This window comes from Pelodiscus sinensis, chromosome 9 (genome assembly GCF_052426305.1).
Source record: "Pelodiscus sinensis isolate ZL-2025 chromosome 9, ASM5242630v1, whole genome shotgun sequence".
Taxonomy (NCBI): Eukaryota; Metazoa; Chordata; order Testudines; family Trionychidae; genus Pelodiscus; species Pelodiscus sinensis.
In genome coordinates this window covers 39328422-39353186 of record NC_143060.1, presented here as the reverse complement: position 1 = coordinate 39353186, position 24765 = coordinate 39328422, and the positions used below count along the sequence as shown (strand labels likewise).

Here is a 24765-nt window from a genome sequence, read left to right as displayed (position 1 = left end):
GCTGTGCAAGTGAATATTCCTTCTTACTGCCACATGGCCTGAGTCAGAATCTCTATGTCCATAGGTTTCTCCAACTTTTATGATTATTACTCTGGAAATAAATTTGTAAATAGCTTATAGTCCATATAGTCTAGTTCAAGGACTTATCGTATTTTCCGGCGTATAAGGCAACTGGGCGTATAAGACGACCCCCTAATTTTCTAGTTAAAACATAGGTTTTCGCCTATACTCGCCGTATAAGACTACCCCCCCCTTAAGAGGCCAACCGGCAGCGCCCCAGCTGCTCTGCCCCAGGGTCCACAACAAAAGCCTGGTCTGCTGGGGGGGCACACACTAGCTGCGCCGTCCCCCCCCCCCAGCAGACCAGGGGCACGGGGAGCAAAGCCACAGCGGCAGCGGGGTGCCGCGCCTCTGAGGCTTTGCTCTGGCAAAGCCTCAGAGGCGCAGGACCCCGCCGCTGCTGCGGCTTTGCTCCCGGTGCCCCTGGTCTGCTGGGGGGGGCGCAGCTAGTGCGCTGTCCCCCCCAGCAGACCAGGCTTTTGTTGTGGACCCTGGGGCAGAGCCTCAGAGGCTCAGGACCCCGCCGCCGCTTCGGCTTTGCTCCCGGTGCCCCTGGTCTGCTGGGGACCGTCTCCAGCAGACCAGGGACACCGGGAGCAAAGCCTCTGAGGACGCCGGCAGCGGGACAGCCATGGCGCGTCTGGGCTGTCCCGCTGCTGGCTTCCCCCGAGGCTTTGCAAAGCCGCGGAGGGGCTCGGGCAGCGGGGCAGCCCAGACGCGCCTGGGCTGCCCCGCTGCCCGAGCCCCTCCGTGGCTTTGCTCCGCGTCTTCCTGGTCTGGGATGGTCTGGGATTTTTGGGGGATGTTTTTTAGTATAAAAAGTTGTCTTATACGCCGGAAAATATGGTAGTATAATTAGTTTTTGTTCTCTGTGCCAGGAAATTTCTCTTCACAGTCTGGGACTGTGCCCTGAGTCCCAAAGTTCAAGAAATGTTTTTCTATTCTCTGCTCTTTTTCTGTGAATGACAAGTATCAATGTTGTCTCTACTGTCTGGCGATATGAATGTTACTGCAAAGTGTGGCACGTGTCATGCTTTCCATCATGAACTCCTGAGCTGAGATTAAGAAAACACCTCATGGAGAAGATTATGATATCCCACCGTGTTTTGAGCCAGGCAGATGATCCCCTCTCCTCCGTACATCCACATTGCCAAGTCTTCCAGATACCAGTGGAGGATGTTCAGGATTTCCATCATTGGCTCTTAGATGTTCCGCAGCATACAGGCCAGAATGAGGTAGTCCTCCTGTTCATTTTGGATTACCTTCAGTTTTCAAAGAGCTTGGGTTTTTCTATTAGCTTACTGCAGTTCAATCTCATGGCAAACCCATATACTGTTTTTCATAAGAAAAAAGTCTTTCGTCGATTACATCCTAAATTCCGCCGCAGTGTTATTTCAGAATGTAATATTGACTAAGTTACATGCTTACTCACTTTCTTCCCCATTAGTCAGTATAACAAAACATGAGAGCATTATCTCAGTATAGAGAAATCTTTAATGCTGTAGAGCAGTAGCAAATCTTACAGCAAAGGATAAGAGAGGCTGTCTTAGCATTTTCTGTGCTCTACCGACATATCAGCCTCTTAACTTTACTAGGGGAATAGCTCAATATGAGGCAACCCAAAATTGGTTTTAAAGCTCCCTTTCACTCCTGATTTGCATTGTGCTCTTTGGCATCAGATGAGGCTCTGGGCCTAAATATTTAACAACTGTACTGTTTCTGTATTTGTTTTCCTCTGTTGTCCTTGAACATGGTTTAACAAAAAGAAAATGTTATTTCATTTCACAGGTGGTGCAGATGGTGTGACAGCCACAAACACAGTGTCAGGACTGATGGGACTAAAAGCAGATGGCACACCTTGGCCTGCAGTTGGTGGAGAAAAGAAGACCACATATGGCGGTGTGTCTGGTAAGCATTGCCTTTTTGATCCATAATGCTTCCTTGGAGGCTGACAGACATTGGGAGGTCCTTGTAGTGGGCTAGAATATCATGTCTGCAGTAAATCTGAGTCCTTAAATCTCACTGATGGTCAATGTTTCAAATAGTCATGACCGGTGGAACAGACTAAGTGTGAAGACACTTATATTATCCTTTCCTTAATGGTAAAACACTGCAACAGAATACTTGCGATAGGGTCACAAGAGAAGGAGGCAAATCTCTTCTCTTATGACCCTCAGTTTTCTTAGAATTTTTCATTCTGTCAGAATTGTCAGGCCACATGTTAGACAGAGGACAAGGAAAGGGTTTGGAAAGGGGGAAAATATAAACATTCCAAATGCAGTATGCTTGTTGTAGGCTGACCCTATCTCCTACCACTGAAATTCACTTCACATACATTTTTTTATTTTCTTACCACCACAAAAAAACAATATATCACATTATTATATACTGGTCTTTTGTAATATTTATACTTGGGTATATGATATTTCAATGTGATGGGTCAAGATTTGATTTTATAACTGGCAACACAAAGTTTTATACTTTAATTCAGAGCTTAGACTCACTAATGTATTAATCTGTTGACTTTGTGCTCACTGTCACTGTGACAACAGGAACTGAATCCTGCAAAGACAATGCTGTGAGCTTCTTGACTGTACTGGTGTCAAGATTTGTCTCCATGGTGATAGAGAAAGTAGTAAATATACATAACATAATAGCATCTCACTGTTCAAGTAAAGCACTGCTGAATTGGTCCAAAACATTTATTTGGAGGACATTGGGCAGACAAAAATGCTGTATTTCGTGTAGTTGTGTTACACTTTGAGAACACAAAGACTGGGCAAAGACAATGGGTTGTGTATTTTTAAAATTGACTTTAATGTGAGCAAATCATATACTGTGATAAATTGCCTGTTGCACTGGATAATTAAATAACATCCAAAACTTATTCAGGGCACCTCTGAACTACAGTGCAGGGATAACAAATCTGCTTATTGTATGATTATTTCATAGTGACTGTCAAACGAGGCATAAAAATATTATTGATATGCAGATGGTGGATGCAGAGCGAGAGAGAGAGAGAGCAGATTCACAGTGTTAGGGCTGTAGTACTCACTAGGCTTTCTGTCAGCCCATTTCAATTTTTCCTGGCTGCCATGTTGACAGCAAAAGAATAAAGGAGGTCACAGTGGGTTCTGAGCATTAAAAATTAATAAAAGAACTATTGCAGTAGTATTTTATATAACTAACACTATTCCCATTTTCTCATTTAAGCTGCAATTTCTGAATAGTTCTTCCTACTATAAGTCAGTCTAATAAAACCATAAAATTACTGCATTATGAAAAGTGTGTCCTTTATGTCACAAATTTAAAGCATGTATATAGTGTAAATTACGGCAGCACCTGAATGTTCAGCTGTACCTAAGAGGTTCTCAGCGTTTCCATATTTTCATGATTTATAATTCTGCTTAAAAATTCACTTTTGATATCATAACAGATCCCAGCCTGGGAGAGGTTTGGGTTTTTAGTTTAAAATCACACACACACACACACACACACACACACACACACACACACACACACACACACACTTTTGTTTCTTTATGACTGTACACATATATCAAGAGCAATTAAGAGCAATTAAAAAGGTCATTTGTGATGTAGTTTTGCACTCATCACACCGATCTGTGTGTCTTAAAAAAAAGAAAAGGAAAGTAAAAAAAAAAGAAAACACATAGTTGGGGTAAGTTTGGAGAGTTCACCTCTGTATACAAATTAATAAGCTTTCCTGGACTATAAATAATATCAATTGTTCCCAATTTTCCAACTCATTGTATACAGGAATGCCACAGAGTCCCCCCTCCGCCCCTCAAAAAAACCTCCAAGAGCGCTCTATATGAACATAATAATACATCTGTGAGTTGTAGGACCAGGACCTAATAATGTACAAATGTATGAAAGTATTAAAATAATTCAGGCAAGAGCTAACCAACTGTCTTAATAAGAACATAAAGAGTATATCTAGTTGTTAGAGCAAAATAATTGGAGGCCAAAGACTTGAGTTCTATTCCTTGTAGCTTCACCAAAATCCTGTTGTGTGGCTCTAAGCCAGACACTTGACCTTTCCACACTTTAATTTCCCTGTCTGTTAAATGGCAATAAGAACACTTACATGTTTATATTATTTTATTTTACATTCTATGTAGGCATATAAATTTTTGTTACTCTTTCAAAAGTAGAAAAAAAGTCAGATAATCTTTCAGGGCTAAAATGTATCCTGAAGTAAGTCAAAGTCAGTGGCAAATTTGGCCCATTTTCTTTACAAGATTTGCTAAACTAAACTACCTGCATAGCTATTGTCTTTTTTTAGAAGATTCCCACTGCACTGGAATGTACACAGAAGTTGTGGAGAAGCTGTCTGAATCATGGATATTATAGATGGAAAAGGCCTGCCTTTTGGTCTATCCAGATCATCTCCCTGCCAATACATGATTGTTCAATGCTGCTTTATGTGGTGCGTTTTCATTTGAAATACACTTGTGGTATTCACTAGGTATTCTCTTATCGAGGGTTTCCCCTCAACAGGAGTATACATTATAAGGTAGTATGTCCAATTATTATATTTTCTATGTTAGAATTGAAGTTGTCCTAAGGGTGGGCAGCATGCCATTCTCTGCTGTTTTACTATTCTTGTATTATTGAATGGATTACATTATTCTAATAGAATTAGCTTCAAATTATACATTTCCAAGTGAAATATAGTAACTTTAATAAAAGCCTACATTGCAAAAGTGAATGATAAAGTCTGTCAGTGGCCTTATACAAACGTGGCCTGACTTTTCCACTTCAAGCCTTTCCCCAGAAATGGATTTCCTGCATAGAGGATTAAGAATCTGCCCTAACCACGGTAAACACTACAGAAACTTCTTGTATGAACTGTTCCCATTTCATTATCTCTCCCTTTCTCTACCTTGTACAGAAGTGACTGCATCTGGAACAGCTGTAATTACCCATCCTTTCATGGGAAAGATCTCATTTGAAAGAAGCTATGTTTTTAAATTCCTATTAAAGAATTAGGGTGTAGAAAATATTTTCCTTTGATTTATTTAAAAAAAATAAGAAAGCCAATCAAAACAGCTGTTTAGAGAAATCGCTGCTGGAACAGGGTAGTCTTCAGAGATGTACTTCTGTCATCTTTTTAAATCTCTTTCTAGAAACAGCAGTTTAATAATGTTCCTCTGAAAGTACAATTCAAATTGGAGTTGTTATATTCAGTGTTAACTTCCCAGGTGCTGAATATGAAATAGCTTCCTATTTAAGTGTTATTTAACTGTTTTGAATTGCTGAACATCAGTAAGCATTGTTGTTTCTCTCATTGTACTGCATTATTGATTTGATTACTTTGACACTGGAAACTACTCCTTGGAGGTCATATTCAAAACCCAGCTCACAGATGAAATACAGTAACTGGTCTGTATGCTGGAGAGGTCTATGCAGTTGAAGGGGGAAAAATGCTCTCCTCCTCCCCCCACTCTCAGCCCCGGTTACAGTTAAACATCATTGCTGATACTCAGCTGCAACACAGCCCTAAGTCCACAGTATCCCCATTGTCTCCTATACCACCTTTGTGGGAAGGGAATAATATTTGATGTATCCACATATTCATCCACTTCCTTAAGTGAGGTCTCAGCAGCTGCCCACTTCTTCACAGAGTGCAAGTATATAGGTCAGAGCCTCCCATGTTTAGTGGAGGGGAGTTTTTCCTAATTGAAAAAGAAAAAATACTGAGATCTGAGACTACTCACACGCATTAAGCTGAGCATCATAAGATGACTAGATAACAAGTGTGAAAAATTGTGATGGTGTAAAAGCTAATAGGAACCTACAGGGGCGGATATAGGGCAGGGCGAACGGGGCGGCCGCCCCGGGCCCCGTGCTTCAAAAAGCCCCGCGCATGCGCCATGGCAGAGGGCGGGCCCTGTGGAATTACACTGCCCGGGGCCCCACAAAACTGTCATCTGCCCCTGGGAACCTATATCAGAAAAATCCCCAAATATCAGCACTATCCCTATAAAATCGGTACATCTGGTAATGGTAACCCTAGACTATGTGTACTTGCAGAAGCAGATCTACAGTTTGCTTTTATAGGCCATTCAATAAGCATTTTAATATTAGTACTTCCTGTACATGTGCATATTAAATATTTACGTTTTTAAAGTTAATACTTAAGATATGTGTTTGCCCGAAAAATAGTTACTGTTGGCTCTGAGTGAGATGTTGCAGTCTACTATGTAAATAATAAATAATTTGAAAAATTTGTGTTTTATAGGTACCAGCAATGTTTACATGGTTTTCTTTTGAAAATTAACTGTAAACAAAAAAATTCTGAAATTAAGCTTTCACACGGTGTTTACATATTCCCAATCTTTTATAAAGAGATAGTGTACCTATTATAGGCAAAATTAAGTGTGTTAAGAATTAACTTTTGAGTTCTTTGTTTTCCTGCTCCCTGCCCATGTCAGATACTTAAGGAGAAATGTATAACATCATGAGCTGGACTTTAACAAAATACTTCTGTTAAAAGCTAAATCCCTGCTCAATGTGCCTAATATGTACCTCTTCTTGTTACTGTGATAAAAATTATGTCAGTATTCTACAGTAATGGCCCAAACACCTCCTACAATAGTCATATTGCTTTGGCCCATTAGTATAGACTACAATAGTGTTTTTATACGGTTACTCTAATGTTGCTTTATGTGACTATAACATAGGCTGTGTCTACACTGGCGCAATCTTGCGCAAAAGCGGCCGATTTTGCACATAAACATGCTGCCTGTCTACACTGGTGGGGAGTTCTTGTGCAAGAATACTGACATTCTAATGTGTGAAATCAGTGCTTCTTGTGCAAGAACTATGATTCTCCCACTCAGGAATAAGCCCTCTTGCGCAACTGTTCTTGCAACTCTTGCGTTAAAGAGTATTTGCGCAAGATCATGCCAATGTAGACGTAGCCATAGTGTACTAGTGTGTGTGTTTGTTTGTTTAAAAATACCTTGTAGCATAAGGAGAATGACAAAGCTATTACTTTGGCAAACCTTTATAATTACATTTTTCTTGTAAGAACTATGGCTGACCATCAAGAAATCTTGGTGGAACATATCTATAGTAGGTTCAGTTACTAGATGTGAGACCATATAATTGTTACAATTCAGCAGTTACTTTTCAAGTAATTTAGTGGAGCTATCTCTTTTTTATGAAAAACACAGTCATACACTGATTGTGTCTTTTAAGGAAACAGAGGGTGTTATATGTTCTATGAAATAATTGGCATTATTAATGAGAACATACATTCTAATCTATTTAAATATATAAATTCCATTGAAAGGTAGAAAGTTGAGGGTATAATAATGTGTTGTTTTTTATTTTAAATAAATGGCACATTACAAAAAATCTGAAAAAATAAGAGCTTTCACTTTTATAATCACATCTTTTCTCAGTGACTGCATGGTGCCGATTTTGATCAATAGACAGATTTCCATTAATATCTATCATTGGAAATAAATATGCATATACACGTGTTAGCATAAATATATATTGAGAAACACATTAAAGAGAGTATACTTAAAAGTGTATTTCAAGAACAGTGTAGAACAGGAATACAGAATAAATATATATTACAGGTTTAATTTGGGGTTATTATTTCGGTTAAGTGTAGCTTAGCCATTAAAATCTCATTTACATACATTATGTACAGATTCACAAAGAATTCTCTTTTCTCTGTTATGTCTTCACTGCAGCCTGATTTCTCTCAATGTGCTGCCGTCACTGGTCTGTGCAAAAGAGATCAGAGCCCTAATAATAGATTTTTGACAGTGAGCTCGCCTGCTACCTGCCCTACACAAATCCTCACTGTTCATGTTTGCTTCATGGCAACAAAGCAGACAGAAGGAAAATGCCAAGTGCTGAGTTTGAGGTACAGACCTGCCGTAGCTTGACATTTCAGCAGAATAGCAGTTTATGAGATGCATAATTTTTCATCTGGGACTCAGCTGCCATTTTCATAGAAGCTGCAGCTCATCGACTGACTGGAACTAGGGCAAAGGTTTACAATGTAGATCAAGGTCTACATCCTTTCCATAACCATTTTAAAAATAAGTATTATTCTGAAGATAAGGTCAGACTACTAAGCATCTTTTTCTTTCCACTTTTAATATTTTCCAGTATATTTACAGAAACTTAAAAACTGAATAAATATAAAATTGTATTAATATTTAAAAATATATTAGATGTATTCACTGAAGGACTAAATGAATAATCTGTTAAGAGTGAAGAACAGGTCTGTGGATAAAACATTTAAATATGTCAATATTTCCCTCTTTGGTTGGTCTCTAAGAATTTATGCCAAGCTAGAAATTAATTAAAAAATCTTTACTGTGAAAGCAAAGTTAGTTTCGCTTGTATCATTGTTAGAACCTGAATTTATATTCTCAGATATTTGTGCACATCCACTGAACTGGGAAAAAAATGCTCTGAGTTTCAGCAGCAGTTCATCATGTCAGTCTCATATAGAACAGTGGTACAGTGTACTGGATTAATTAAGGAAGCCTTACAGAGAACTGATTTCTCAGTATGTCAAGATTTCAGTTTTATGTTAAATATTTTTTAAAGGCCAGACCCTTAAATCTCAGGGGCTGTACCAAGCAGTGAGCTGTGAATTTAACCATAGGCTAACTGCTAATGATAAGGAAAAGAGTCCAAGTTGAGGCAGCTGTAATACAGTCATTGGATTAGGCTATCAATCACTCAATTCCCCGAGGAACAGGCAAAGAAGACAAAACAGTGAAAAGGGAAATTAGGAAAGGAGGGCATGACTAGAATGAGTTTCTTCACCAAATTTATCTGTTAGTTGTTCTGAATCCCACAGCCATCAGGCAGAAATATCCACTGTTGCTTTCAGATTAAAAGCAATATGTTTGTTCTGAACTCCCAGAAAACTATCCAATCGGCATTAACTATTGCTAGTCTTTACAGGATAGTTCTTTTAAAGTTGTTGCAAATAAGTGGTTGGCCATATGCTGCTGTTTTAATAACATGTGATTCAGCGAATGTGCATGCTACTGTTCTAAACAACATAAACTAAGTGGTGTTCAACATCAAAGTTTGTATACATCTCCCTGAAAATATTTCAGTTTCAAATGGGTTTTTTTCAATGAACAATTATTCATTGAGGTACCACATCATATTGATTATGGTAGAGTCCCCTTACAGAAGTGAACATTAGTGTCAGAATCATTTGGTTGAAATGATACATTTTATTTAGGCACTTTCATATATAGTATGAAAAGAGAATGACTATGACCTACTCCATTCAGCAGCACAGTGCAATAGTGCATTTAGTTTTAGTTTGGGTCAAAGTGGCACAGGATTTAATGCATGCAGTTAAAACAGTAGAATATGTTTCACCTTCTTCCTAAAACAACATGGTGTTGGATAAGATTAGCAGAAATAGTCATAGCATTTACACTTTGTAGCTAGCAAGGCAATTTTGGGGTATAACTAATCTATTGAAGAATACAATTAATTAAGTACATAAGTAAGTAAGTAATGCTTTCATGCCTTATAACCCATGGGCAGTGGGGAGGGGAGAGAGAGCAAGATAGAGACGGAGAGCAAGAGCAGGTACTATTTATGAATCAGTATGTAAGTTGTGGGACTGGTATGTCTGTACCAGGCCTGCCAATAGGGAATGAAGTAAACAGGGTAGTTGACCCAGGGCCTGATGATTCAAAGGGGTCCCAGGCTCCTGGCTGCTGCTACTGTGGTAGTGGCCAGAGCACTGGGCCCTTAAATTGCTGTCTGGAGCTGGGGGAGAGTGCTACACTTCAGGTGATACAGAAAACTGATTGTCCCTGCCCTGCCCCTTCTGGGAGTGTGGAGACAGGACCCCACACCTTTCCCGAGGGCCCACGGAAGCTGTCAGTGCCCCATGTCTGTGCTGTGCTCTGGTAACCCAGATGAACATTTTGGGAGATCATTTTAGTTAATCATATGACCTGCAAGGGTCCACTGACCATGTATACTCACAAGCCTTTGTCAGTGGATGATGGAGCCATACCAGAACACTTCATTGAACCTTAATGTAAGACGAAAATTCATTGAACCTTAATGTAAGAAGGAGAGGGAGAAGCTGGGCCAGGAGATAGGATCTGGGTGTGGTTAAACTGAGATGGGGATATTATGAGAGCCTTTGCTGCTGACTTTATCAGACCTACAGGTGAACTTTCTGATGAATTTTGAATTCCACAGGAAACCTTGTGGTAGAATTAGTGAGACTGATTTATTGTCTCCCATGTAGCTAATAAACTTTACTTGTTGTTCGCAGCATAAATGTTTTCTAACTTTAACTTCAACAAGGTCAAGGATGTGGCAGAGTTTGTAAACAACTCTGATGTAAATCTGTGCTAACATATTTAAAAACTCTTGAGTGTTGGCCTTCTATGGGGTCAGTTAGGTCCCAGTCTTTTCCAAGGTAGTATTTCATTTTGAATACTGATTTCTAGTATTTCACTAAATAGTATACGTTTGCATTCCAAGTAATAATCTCCATCAGAAAGAGCTTGAGCATCACATTTCTTCTAAGAAAAACATTTAAAGCACATTCTTCATAGAGAGATATTAGACATGCTTAAGATTATAAAGTTGTACCTGTGATTTTGCCAAGCCTTCCCCAATCCCCCTTTCCACACATATCTTACAGTAAATAAAGAACTGAAAAATGAAGACGAGCCAAGACAGTCAGAGTTAAGGGTAAAGAATTTTCCATGTTACAATTCAGAGGTGTCTCATTTCCTTCTTTCCCATCCACACGGTGCAACTCAACTTCTGAAGGATGCAAGAGACTGGGACCCCAAATACTGCCTTCTCTCTCCATTCCTAGGATGCTGTCACTGTAGAGAATGTGTCCCATATTTGGTAACAAATATACCAGCTGCTTAGCTGGCTCCTCCACTGCATCAGCATCTTCACTGATTGAGGATAAATTAACAACACAGTGATAAAATCAGCTTGTCTGTAGGACCAGTGACTGGGAGGGAAGTTGTGATAACTCCAGCAATTTAGGTACTATGGACCCCAGGTGGTCCCGTCCTGGGGTCTCTTGAACTATCTGCACGTGAAACAAGGCCCAGGAATTTCATGGGAACCACCATTAAGGATTCATGGTGATTCTGATGGGGATGTGGATTATGTATGTATTCTGGGGAAAATCACCTGGATAAACTTTCTACTGGAGCTGGTCAAATAAAATATTTCTCAGTTCACTGGCAAATCCAAAAAATGGAAGAAAAATCTCATTTCAGACTGAAAAAGCAACTGAAAACAAATTTTAAAATAGCTGGGTAAATGAAATGATTTAAAGTCATTTGGGGTTGAATAAAATATTTTATTTGACCCAGAATAAGTGTTTTTATTATAAGAATTTTGTGACATTTAAATATTTTGAATAATATTATAGGAAATTTTGAGACAAAAAGCAATTTTGAATCAAAAGAGTGAAGTCTCATTTCAAAAATCAAAATGAAATATACATTAAAATACTTAATTTAGAGTTCATTTTTTTCACCTGAAAACATTTGATTAAAATAATACCAGCATCAATGGAACTTAATTTGCATTTTTCATGTCAATAACCATATTGGTATAAAAATTTTGCCGAACCCTACTTTCAAACTCAGACTTCATTTTACATCTTTTCACTGAAAAGGGTAGCAGCTAAGATGGGCTATGTAAAAGTCACACAAGCAAACAAAGAATGCACAGCCATCTGAGAACTCAGTTTGGAAGTTGTCGGACTAAATTTGTTATAAGACACAGTTGGGCTACAGTTGGGCCATCTTCATTAAGGAAAAATGTGAAAGGCTTAGTGGATGATCTAGGAGTCGTCTGACTAAATATTAGGAGTAAATATTGATTTACTACAGTATTTCACAACCACAGGGACATTATTTTTGGCCTTGCAAGTTTTCAAACAAATACACTAATATGTCTTCAACTAAAAAGTCTTCATTTTAATATGTATATAGAGAAGTCCAGGAAAAAGAAAGTGAGAATTCCCTCCCTCCAGACAAAAACTTCAGAGGGTCCACAAGACAGAAACTAACTGACCCTGAAAAAGTGGAAAGACTTCACGGAAACATCCCTATGGCTGTGTCTAAACTGGCAAGTATTTCTGCAAAAGCAACTTGTCAGCTGTCTACACAGGCCACTTGAATTTCCGCAAGAACGCTGACGATCTCATGTAAGAAATCAGTGCTTCTTGCGGAAATACTATGCTGCTCTCGTTCGGGCAAAAGTCTTTTTACTCAAAAGCTTTTGCGCAAAAGGGCCAGTGTAGACAACTCAGATTTGTTTTGCGCAAAAAAGCCCCGATCACAAAAATGGCGATCGGGGCTTTTTTGCGGAAAAGCGCATCTAGATTTGCCACGGATGCTTTTGCTCAAAAGTGCTTTTGCGGAAAAGCATCCGTGCCAATCTAGATGCTCTTTTCCTCAAATGCTTTTAACAGAAAACTTTTCCGTTAAAAGCATTTGCGGAAAATCATGCCAGTCTAGACATAGCCTATGTGTTTCCAACAGGAAATGGGAGCTGAGGGGAACCCAGCCAAATAGAAAACTGAAGCCCAGATGAGCAATGGTTACTGTCATCGTCGGGCCTGATTTGTTCAGTGTTTTCTATGTTCTGTAGGAAGATTCTTAAGCCTGGGAAACTGAGAGGATCCTAAAATGCATAGGAGCCTAGGATGGGTAGCAAACACTGTGTTGATGGTCTGGAGGTGTATGTGATACCCTGGAAGGGTTAGATTGAATGTGCCCTGGCTGGAGAGCTGAAGAACAGAACAGCTGGCTTCAGGGCCAGACTAGCTGTTAGCAAGGAGCATCAAAGGAAAAAAGACCCTGTTACCTAAAACCCAGCAATATGGGGATCCACAAGCAAGTAAGGGGCTCTTTTACACTTAGTAAAAGGCTCAGTAAAAAGAGAGAGAGTGTGTAGTGATTTTTGGAGAGGGCAGAAAATTAAATACAGGGGGGAATTGTTTCTCCTGCTTCTGTTATCACCCTCCTTCCAGCAGTCTTATGAATCACTCTTTGTAATTTCCCGAGCCTTAGTTAGCTGTGATTTGTTGTGATTTCACCCTTGTGAGCACATTTTTATTTAACTAAATCCTGCTAGCATTCTGTGTTTTTAATATCCTACTTGAACGGTGAGCAAATCCTAACGCTGCAAGAATAACACAGAGAAGGGGGGAAATAGGCAGATTTGTTCTGTGATAACTGGATCTTGGATTTATATTTCCTTGCACATTGCCTCATCCCCAATGAGTTATCACCAAAAGTGTTTACTACAGTATTTCACAACCACAGAGACATTATTTTTGGCCTTGCAAGTTTTCAAATAAATACAACTAATATATAATGGTCACCCAAGATGTCTGCATTTTAATATGTGTATAGTCTTGCAAGAAACAGTACTGTACAAAATGAGCTGCATAAGCATCCTTCTTAAAGGCAATAAATACATACAAAAACCCTATAGGAAAACTGCTGTTGTAATTCTGCTTGCCAGTTAATCACCCATTTGCAATATCTATATTCCTAGATAACTGCAAGAGTTTTCCCTATTAACATACACTGTAAACCCCTTTGTTAAAAGACTTGGTTTTAAATCCACAAGAGTGCTCATAGTTACGGATTTAAACACCATTACTGAGTCACAGAGGGAGCAGGTGAACAACACTGAAGTTGGTACTCTGTTGTAACTAGATACTTCAGGGTTTGAATCATGCTCCCTTGTGACAATAGTATGTACAGGAGGCAAATGTGGAAAGATATGTGAAAAAGACATGTTTAGTGTCAAGAGATTAAGGAATACAATGTCTTGGTTCCTAAAGTGCCATACCAATCTCAGCAAAGGTAAGACAACTCATGGACCTAGTGGAGCTTGTTGCTACCTAAAAAAACAAAACAAAAGGGAGATTACCAAAAACAGAGGCAGCCTGAGTATATATGTGACTACCATGTGCATCAGAGAAAACACATGTTCATTTGTGAACAGCCATGGCTATGTGCTTCAAGGTCCTGTAGACATGACTGGCTGGATTGTGAATACATGGATGATGATCGGTCCTTGATCTGCCTATAGTGAGTATCTCAGCACTCTCATGCCTGAATGTTCACTGCTCCACTTAACTATAGCTGCCACATCAAACTTTTTGTGCCAGTCCTGGCAGTATTTCCACTGATTTGTGGACAGATGTGCAGTGCTATGATGCCTGTATTTTCACAAGGCATGCACCCTCTTCAGCCTTTGAGAAACTGTGTGTCAGTAATGTACCTTTTTGAGGAAAGACATTATGGAATCTGAATAATTGCTTTTTCTTTTAAACTAAATAGCTTCCTCAAAGCCTACCAAAGGTAATTTGAAAGGGGGAATTGGAAGAGACTAGCTGCTTTGCACCTTTAAGAGTATGCTGTGCAGCAGCCTGCTTACTGATTTACCTGATAGTTTTATGTGTGTCAGAAAGTAATCAGGGAGGGTGTCTTCCCTCTTCTTGGGTATGTCTACACTATAGCGCTTATTCGAACTAACTTAGTTCGAATTAGTTAATTCGAACTAAGCTAATTCGAACTAACGCATCTAGAACTAAAAACTAGTTCGAATTAGCGTTTTGCTAATTTGAACTAGCGCGTCCACACTGATTGGATGCAGGGGCGCATTTAGGGGCGGCTGAAACCAGTTCTGGCAGGGCATCAGGTCAGTAGTTGCTTTGTGTGGCTGCTGTCTGAGGCTATCTGAGGCTCGTGCTTAAAGGGACCCCCCCGGACAGCCGGTTCTCAGCTTTTCCTGCTTGCTTGCCAACCTCGCCGAGGGACAGCAAAGCGTTGATCTCTGTGCCCGTGTGTGTCGGTGCTTCCCTTCGGGGACACCGCCACAGGTGGCAACATGGAGCCAGAGCTCGCCCTGCACATTCTGGTGCACTTTCTAGACTTGCTGCTGCAAGCCTGCCAGCAATGGCTCGAGGCTGCCTGGCACCTCCTGGTGCATGTCACCCCCCTGCTTCTCCACCTGGCCGCCCTGGGGGCCGTGGAGGAGCCGTGGCGGTGCCCCGGCACCGGCGTGCCCCGCCGCGTCTGGCATCTGGACACCAGCACCGACTGGTGGGACCGCATCGTCCTGGAGTGCTGGGAAGACCGACAGTGGACCCAGAACTTCAGGATGAGGAGGGACACCTTCCTGGAGCTCTGCGAGTGGCTCGCCCCTGCCCTGCACAGAAGGGACACTCACATGAGGCCCGCCATCCCCCTCCAGAAGCGGGTGGCCATCGCCCTCTGGAAGCTCTCCACGCCGGACAGCTACCGTCGGGAACCAGTTCGGCATGGGGAGATCCACCGTTGGAGCGGTGCTTATGCAGGTATGGCACTCGTCGGCCACTGCACCGGGGGGGGATGGGGGCTGCAAGGAGGGGATGGGCTGCCCCAGGGACAAAGGGGGGGAGGGAGGAGGCGAAAGCGCCCCGCACCGGAGGGGTCGGTCTGTCCCGGCCGTACTATACGCCGCCAGGGGGGTTGCTTCCGGGAGTGGGGTGCGGGACACTGCCAGGGCACGAATGCTCCCAGCCACCTGGGCGCCCCACTGATTGGCGCTTTGCTGTGTCTCTCTCCGCAGGTGGTCAAGGCCATCAACCGGTAGCTGCTCCGCAGGGTGGTCCGCTTCGCCAACCCGGACACCATCATCCGGGGATTCGGCGCCCTCGGCTTCCCCAACTGGGGGGGGGCCATCGGCGGGACGCACATCCCTATCCGTGCCCCGGAACACCAGGCCTCCCGGTACGTCAACCGCAAGGGGTACTTCTCCATGATCCTGCAGGTCGTGTGTGACCACCGGGAACAGTTCACGGACATTAATGTGGGCTGGTCCGGCAAAGCACACGACGCCCGGGTGTACCGCAACTCCTCCGTGTGCCAGCGGCTGCAGGCCGGGACCTTCTTCCCCGACCCCACATCAGGGTCGGGGACGTGGACATGCCAGTGTGCCTGGTGGGGGATACCGCCTACCCACTGCAGCTGTGGCTGAAGAAGCCCTACACGGGGCACCTCAATCCCTCCCACCAGGCCTTCAATGCCAGGCTGACCAGGGCCTGTATCATGGTGGAGGGGGCCTTCGGGCGACTGAAAGCCCGCTTTCGATGCCTCCTCACCCATCTGGACCTGGCTGAGCACAACATCCCTCCCGTGGTAGCAGCATGTTGTGTGCTCCACAATTTATGTGAGAGAAAGGGGGAGGCTTTCCTGCCAGCCTGGATGGCTGAGGCTGACCGCATGGCTGGCCACTACGGTCAGCCCTGCACTGCCGCCATCTGGGAAGCCCAGCGGGGGGCCGTCCGGATCCAGGAAGCCCTGTGGGAGAGCTTCCTGGTGAAGGAGGAGGACTGACCTCTCCCTGCATGCCCCACTGGGGCCTTCTTCCACCCTACCCCCTTCCGCTTTCCCCTCCCTACCTATTGTCAAATAAAGACACCTCTTTTTCAAACAAAAATGTCTTTTTATTTAACATAACTGGGGTGGGAGGAGGGAGGAAGAAGGGTGGGAGAGGGGAGGGGGAAACCTGGGACGAGGGAGCTGGAAGGGGAGGGAAGGGAGGAAGGGAAAGGAAAGCTCAGGGGTGGGGGTCCGGCTGCCTATCGTGTCTCACAACACTGCGGGTCCGGGGGCGTTGGTGGGGAATGGTTGTGGAGGGTGGGGCAGGAGGGACGGGGGGTGTGGAGGAAGCAGGAGCGGGAGCAGGAGGGGAAGCAGGGGAGGAGGAGGGGGAGCAGGGGGAGCAGGAGGAATTGGGAAGCGGTCGAGCAGGCTCTGGAGGTGGCCTCGCAGGGCACGGCCCTGCTCCTCCAGTGCCTCCAAGCTCCTCCAGTGCAGCCTCAGGTCCTCCTGGACCCAGTGGTTCTGGATACGGAGCTGTTGCTCCAGGAACCGGAGGTGCTGCCTCTGGTACTCCTCCTGGTTCCTGGCTCTCCTGCTGGCCCGGGCACGGACGGCTGCTGCAGGCGGGGTGGTGCGCCATGCAGGCCCAGGTGCTGCGGCTATGGTGAAACAAGAACAGTGGTCAATTACCCCAGGGGCCCAGGTGTGTGAAACCCAGCTCCCCTCTGCAAGGCCAGGGCCCCTGCAGGATCCCCAGCTGCTGCTCCGTGGTGGGCAAGGCCCAGGTGCACAGTCCCTGGGCTCCCTCTCGCCCCAGCTCCCTGTACACATAAGGGGAGCACGATGGTACTCACATGTGGACACCTCCCTGGCCTCGGACGACACAGGCGAGCGGCTCTGTGGGGTGCCTCGGGGGTCCCGGGTCCTGGGCAGGCTGCCGGCAGGCTCCTGGCTCTCAGAGCCCTCCTCCTCCTCCATCTCTGGGAGCGGTCCCTCTGCCCCAGGGTCTATCACGTCCCGGGGGGCAGGGACGGCATGAGTCCCCAGGAGGTGGTCCAGAGCCTGGAAGTGGGGGCACGACTCCGTGTCGGCCCCTGGCAGGCAGGCCCGGGAGTAGGACTGCCGCAGGTCCTTGATTTTCCATCACACCTGCTCCCAGCTGCGCTGGTGGCCCCTGGCGGCCAGGCTGGCAGCCATGCGGCCGTAGACTGCCGTGTTCCTGTGGCTAGTGCAGAGATCGTGGACATTGGAGGCTTCCCCCCAAACCTCGATGAGGTCCACGATCTCTGCACTAGACCACGCGGGCGCCCGCCTCTTGCGGCCCCGGGCAGGGTCCTGGGAGCCGCCAGGCTGGTCCTGGGAAGAGGGGGAGGGCTGGGTGTCATCGGGTGGCTGGCTCATGGGGTGTCAGCTGCTGGGTGTGCTGGCATGGGTGCTGGCAGCCTTGCAACTGGCACAAACTGTGTAGCCAGCCCGTGGCCCTTTAAGGGCTCCGGGGCCGGGAGGGGGGCAGTAGAGTTTCCCTGGTGTTGGCCAGAGTGGCCACCAGGGCAAGCTGGGAAGGGCTAGTCTCCCACTAGTTCGAATTAAGGGTCTACACAGCCCTTAATTCGAACTAGTAAGTTCGAACTAGGCTTAATCCTCGTGGAATGAGGATTACCTAGTTCGAACTAAGCGCTCCGTTAGTGCGAATTAAATTCGAACTAGCAGAGCGCTAGTGTAGCGCCTATGAAAGTTAGTTCGAACTAACATCCGTTAGTTCGAACTAACTTTGTAGTGTAGACATACCCCCAGTCTCCCCCCACTTTGAGTAGCTTGTGAAAACCTCTAGAAGCCCTCCATGGGTCACCTTATTGGGATTCCTGACAAGTGGCAGGAGATCTGTTAGGTGGGGAAGGCATGGAAGCACTAGTGCTTTCCCACTGCTTTCATATTCTGCATTGCTGAGCTGCTTCTGAGTGCCACCATTCCCATCAGGACACCTTTGCTCCTGACAGATCCTCCAAGTCTGCTCCCAACTTTCCCAATAGAGATTGGTGACATTTTCTTGGTGTTTGGAGAGCTTTCCTGGCAGGAATCCGAAAGGAAATATTGGCATGCTGAAAATCTGATGTATTGGCAAACAGAACTTGGCGGGCAGATCTCCTTGCAGGCTGATGGATATGAAACTTGTTCATTACATTTTAGAAAAATTTGGGGGCTTATGTTACTCATCTGTATTACATACTTTTTCTGAAGACATCAAAGCAGCTGATCCTAACTTTGCCTGTTTTCAAATCTCATGTCAGAGAAAAAAGTCAAAGAGGAATTTACATGCCTGATGTAAAAATATCTTGCAATAGCTTTAAGTAAAATATCTGGTATTTTTCTAGATTTTAATAAACCTAATAACAGCATTTGCAATCCCTTAATGCTATTTCTCATATTCTTGTTACAGTAGGTGTATGGAAAACACGTTTCCTGGTTTAAAAAGCTCAAAACAAATTTCAGCAGTTTAATCTCAGTGTTAGAAAAAGGATCACAGCAGCTGCTGTAGTATTTTGTATTTAAGCTAGTTTTCGTAAAGACTCGTGACATGCTCCCTGGGAGCTAAATATTGACAGGCATGCTCTGGCAAGCAAGATCAAGCTTGCTGAATTAACAGAGCTCAAGTCTCTGCGTTGACACTGTAACCCAAGTCTGAAAACTATTATCTTACTCCATTTATTTTGGTTTTATAGGTGATACTGTCCACTTGAATTAGGGATTTCCATTGTATCTTAAATGCTGTAACCATGAATTAATTTGATCAGGGAATAAGGCTTCCTGTATACTGAAGGTAGAAAACATCTTTAAAATTATACAGTATGTGAAATGGCAAATGATGTCATAAAACAGGCATGATTTCAAACTTCCCAACTTCAGGCTTAAGTATTAAAAGTAAACGGGTTTATAGATATTATTTATCTTTTGTACTGTTTTAACAACCACATACCAAATTATCAATGGTCAAAAGCTAAGCTTAGATATAAATTCATTATAGAATATAATTAAGGAGATTTATTTGTATTATGTAGCTAAAATACCACAAATGGTTATTTTTCCAATTGTTAATGCATCCTGTTTATAAAGCTTACTGTTTACTTGTTAAAATTCTGAGTAAAGAACTTAAGCCTCTTTGCGTTCCTAAGAAATTTGGCGGATAAACTGAATTGATTATCTGATGTATTATGCAACATATGGTATTGCACAGTCTTTTGTGTGTGCTTCATAGTATTTTCTTAAATTAACAGTATTTTTTTATTCCAAAAATGCACTTGTTTAGGCTCTCTCTATGACGTATTGGATTTAAATGTAGACTTTACCATGCTGGACAGATGTGTTAGAATTTTGCATCAAACATTTAAGTTTTTGTGAGTTTTCCTTGTTGAACATTCCATAAGAAATGTACATCTATTTTCAACATCAAAGTCTACATACTATGAAATTCCAACGTCTATTTTCAAATCAAATGGGCATTTTTCTTTGCTCCATGGATTTGTGTAAGTTCAGCTCAGTTTTGTTCAGTGAACATCATTTCAAAAAATAAATCCACAGAGCACCATTAGGGCCTGTTCTTGATTTTGTCAGTTTTTCATTAATGGAAACTAAAAGGCTGAATACATATACAAATTAAGTTTCATACTCACCCTCTGAGATGCCTTCATTTGATGACTATTAAGATCAGATGAAGCAGGACACTGCGGCTACATCTACACTACAAGGTTTTTGCGGAGTGTCCACACCTCGAATGAGCTCTTGCACAATTAAATGGGCAATTAAACAGCAGGACAGAGGGCTTTTTCTGCCATAGGTAAACCTGCTTTTCTGAGGCATAACTGCTTTTAGCGCTACAGCTATTGCACAAGAAAGCAAGTGTAGACACTCCAGAGAGGTTTCCTGCACAAGAAACCCCTATGGGGAAAAGCACAGGTGCTCTGATGGCCATTCTATGAATGGCCATCAGAGCATTCTTGTGCAAGAGCGTCCATGCAGTGTGTGCTTTGAGGTGTGGATGTGCTGTTGCACAAGAAGTTTTTGTGCAAAAACTCTTGCACAGAAGGCTGAGTTCTTAGGCAAATTAATCCTGTTATAACTGTCTTTAATGCAAAAGCCAGAATCAAAATACAAGGTACAAGATTCCATTTTGAAATCAGCAGTGTCATGTTGACCATTGTTATGAAGGTCAATCATAAGTAGAACTGATGTAAATATTAACTTACATTACTTAAGTATCCTCTATTATATATCCAGAGCTTTTATAGTTCAGAAAAAAATAGTTCTTTTGTGAAGGTTCTTTTGCAGTACTGACAATAAATGATATTACATCACTTGCCTTGTCTCTCTAATATATTACGTAGTTCAGACATGCTACTATTCCATTTTCCATTAGGGTATTACCCCTAAACATTTGTGCTAACTAAATACTCTAAGCTAAAATAATGACACATTATTTAGCATATTTCTTTTTTCATTGATTTTGAGTATTTGGTGAGCTCTTATCACTTTAGAGAAACAAGTCATTCTGGGAAATTGCCATCCTTACATATAATACCCAAGTATAATTAAAGGCAGAGGTACCAGCTGTCTCTTGGTTTAGCTTAAAAAAAAAAGACCTAAATGCTGTCATGTAAATTTCATTGCAAAAATACAGAAATGTAAGGAACTAAATATTTAGAAACTGATGTATCTAGTTATAAAACCATAATTATACAAGAACACTTCACATCTGTCATCCAGTGTTTTAATGCCTGTGGTAGTTATTAGCTGAATATTTCTATTATTACCATTCTGCAAGCAACTGCCATTCTTGAAACTGATTGATGTTTAGGAATAAAGCACATTTATTATATGTTGCCAACTTCTGAGGACCAATCTTCTATCCTACAATGCCTTCAGAGGAATGATGATACCTCATCTTTCTGGAACTAATCACTGCTGAAGAAAGTAAAAGGGGGAAAACATAGTATTTTTTCCAGTGAAGAACTTTCATTGCATTGTACACCATTCAGCTATAAAATGATTATAGTATTTTATCTGCCAAAGGTGACACAGGTAGAAGATAACTTTATACTATATGTACTGAAAGAGAGAGAGAGAGAGATGTATGTATATAGAAAGTCTGTAACTGTACAGTGGCTTGGTTGGAGACAGTGAATTTGTTTGTAGGTTGCAGAGGCAAGGTCTCATCTTTCATTGCTCAGGTGCAGCCACTGATCAGCACCAGGCCCCCTCTTCACTGTCAAGATGTGTCTCTCCTTCTTTTTAGGTAACTTAATTTAGGTTATCCCTCCAGCCAAACTAATAAACAACTCTTTCCTCCCAGGTAAACAAAAGTCCAACAAAATAAAATGGTCAGCAAAATGAGTTCTTTGCCCTCCTAGGGCAACACCCTGCTCACTAGAATCTGTGCATTCTTCTTCTCTTGATTGTTGGAGGTTTCAAAGGCCTATTGCTCAGCTGTCCAGGCTTTCAGGCTATCAGTAAATGTTACCCAAGGATGGTTCCCCTGAGGTTTTTGCATATTTTCTTGTTCACTAGTTCCTGCATCCTGCCTATGCAATTGAAACAAATTCTTCTCAAAAGGTATTATGCAGAAATGGAGACTTGTTGTGGTGAAAGAACAACAGGAAACAATGGCTTTGGCTTAATTTGGCTAAAACTTGGTTCCTAAATGCTTGGAAATACCCAGCAGATAAAAGCATACAGTACAGGTAATTCCATAATCATTATGCTACCAGCCCTCTCCCTTTCACCCATTTTGGTCACGAGCCCATCCACTCTTGGGGCCCTGCTACTCTTACCCCTCAAATAAAGGTAAAAAGGGCTGTACAGGAAAGGGATTCAGAGCCACCTCCCTCCTCCAGTCAGACCAGTCACAGGAACCCCAAAGCATCACCTCTCCCACTTCTACTCCTTTAAAGAATATTTCCCTTAACTTTTTTCTGACTCCCTTTATCTGACTGCTATCTCCCTTTATCCCTTCCCTGAGACATATAGCCTAATTCCCATGTCATGTTTGCTCCAACTAAGCTCCCAACCTAGCGTGAGGATGGCAAAAACACCACCTCCCCTTGGCCAGTCTGGTGCTGAGAAAAAATATTCCTTTCCTGCTTCCCAAGAAAGATGTGGCCCCCAGCAGGTACAGACAAAACCTGGTATTTAACCACTTATATGGAGGGTAAGATGGGTACTACTTTGCCAGGTCCAAGTAAAGGAAGGCTTTTTCTCACTAGCTTGGACTTCACTAGTCTCCTATCTCTTCCTCCAGTTGCTAGTGGGCAGGGGAAAATAAGCCAGCTGACCTGCGGAAAAGCTGCCGAAGCCAGTCACCCTGACGTTTTAACCCTTAAAGGGAGCACACATGTTTTCCAACAACCCAGACAACAGCCTCCTAGCACTTACTATGCAGGGAGGTAATTGTTTTAGGCTGTTTGGGTTGAAACTACCAGGACCTATTTTCTGCATGTGGTGGGAGAGGTTTTCTCCAGAAGGAATCATAGACTATTGGGACTGGAAGGAACCTCGAGAGGTCATCGAGTCCAGTCCCCTGCCCTAATGGCAGGACCAGTCTAGTACTGTCTAGACTATCCCTGATAGACATTTATCTAACCTATTCTTAAATATCTCCACAGATGGAAATTCCACAACCTCCCTGGGCAATTTATTCCAGTGTTTAACCACGCTGACAGTTACGAACTTTTTCTTAACGTCCAACCTAAACGTCCCTTGCTGCAGTTTAAGCCTATTGCTTTTTGTTCTATCCTCAGAGACCAGGATGAACAAGTTTTCTCCCTCCTCCTTATTACACCCTTTTAGATACCTGAAAACTGCTATCATGTCCCCCCTCAATCTTCTCTTTTCCAATTCTTTCAGCCTTCCTTCATAGGTTATGTTCTCTAGACCTTCAATCATTCTTGTTGCTCTTTTCTGGACCCTCTCCAATTTCTCCACATCTTTCTTGAAATACAGTGCCCAGAACTGGACACAATACTCCAACTGAAGCCTAACCAACGCAGAGTAGAGCAGAAGAATGACTTCTCATATCTTGCTCACAACACACCTTTTAATGTATCCCAGAATCATGTTTGCTTTTTTTACTACAGCATCACACTATTGACTCATATTTAACTTGTGGTCCACCATAACCCCTAGATCCCTTTCTGCTGTACTCCTTCCTAAACAGTCACTTCCCATTGGCTATGTCTAGACTGGCAAGTTTTTCCCCAAAATCGTCTGATTTGGGGGAAAAACTTGCCAGCTGTCTACACTGGCCACTTGAATTTCCACAAGAACACTGACGATCTCATGTAAGATCGTCAGTGTTCTTGCGGAAATACTATGCTGCTCTTGTTCGGGCAAAAGTCTTTTTCCGAAAGACTTTTGTGCAAAAGGGCCAGTGTAGACAGCACAGTAGTGTTTTCTGCAAAAAAGCCCCCATCACGAAAAGGGCGATCGGGGCTTTTTTGCGGAAAACCGCGTCTAGATTGGCCACGGACGCTTTTCTGCAAAAAGTGCTTTTGCGGAAAAGCATCCTGCCAATCTAGACATGCTTTTCCGCAAATGCTTTTAACGGAAAACTTTTCCGTTAAAACCATTTTCGGAAAATCATTCCAGTGTAGATGTAGCCATTCTGTATAGCATTTGCGCAAGAGGGCTTTTTCCCAAACAGGAGAGTCATTGTATTTGCGGAAGAACACTGACAATCTTACGTTAGATCGTCAGTGTTCTTGTGCAAGTTCAAAGCGGCCAGTGTAGACAGCTGGCAAGTTTTTCCACAAAAGCAGCTGCTTTTGCAGAAGAACTTGCCAGTCTAGATGCAGCCTCTGTGTAAAATTGATTGTTCCTTCCTAAGTGGAGCACTTTGCATTTGTCTTTATTAAACTTCATCCTGTTTACCTCAGACCGTTTCTGCAATTTGTCCAGATCATTTTGAATTATGACCCTATCCTCCAAAGCAGTTGCAACCCGTCTCAGCTTAGTATCATCTGCAAACTTAATAAGCATACTTTCAATGCCAATATCTAAGGAGATGTTAGAAAGTGTGCTTGAAACGCATGTTTCTTTGGGTTTATGCAGGGGTGCATGTGTGTGACAGAGAGAGACACATAAGGAGGGCATTTGGGGCCCTCTTCTTTCAGCTTTGTGTGTGTATGCAATTCTAATTTAAATGCACAGCTTTTAGTATGTGGAAAGGCCTGCTGTGATTTAAAAATATTCTAGGTTTTTTTCTTTTTCTTTTTGAGAACTGATATAGAACTGAGAATGGAGA

General features: G+C 42.8%; 1 protein-coding gene across 5 annotated transcripts in view; it reads left to right on the top strand.

Moving 5' to 3' along the window:
• Nucleotides 1-24765, top strand: part of DPYD (dihydropyrimidine dehydrogenase) — a 675852-nt gene that overhangs the window by 541207 nt on the left and 109880 nt on the right. For 4 of the 5 annotated variants that reach the window (XM_075936588.2, XM_075936587.2, XM_075936589.2 and 1 more), the window contains one exon: nt 1849-1968. The exons of the other annotated variant lie outside the window; for it this stretch is intronic. In XM_075936588.2, coding sequence (XP_075792703.1) covers nt 1849-1968 — 120 coding nt within the window. The remainder of the gene's footprint in view (nt 1-1848; nt 1969-24765) is intronic. 5 annotated transcript variants of the gene reach the window in all.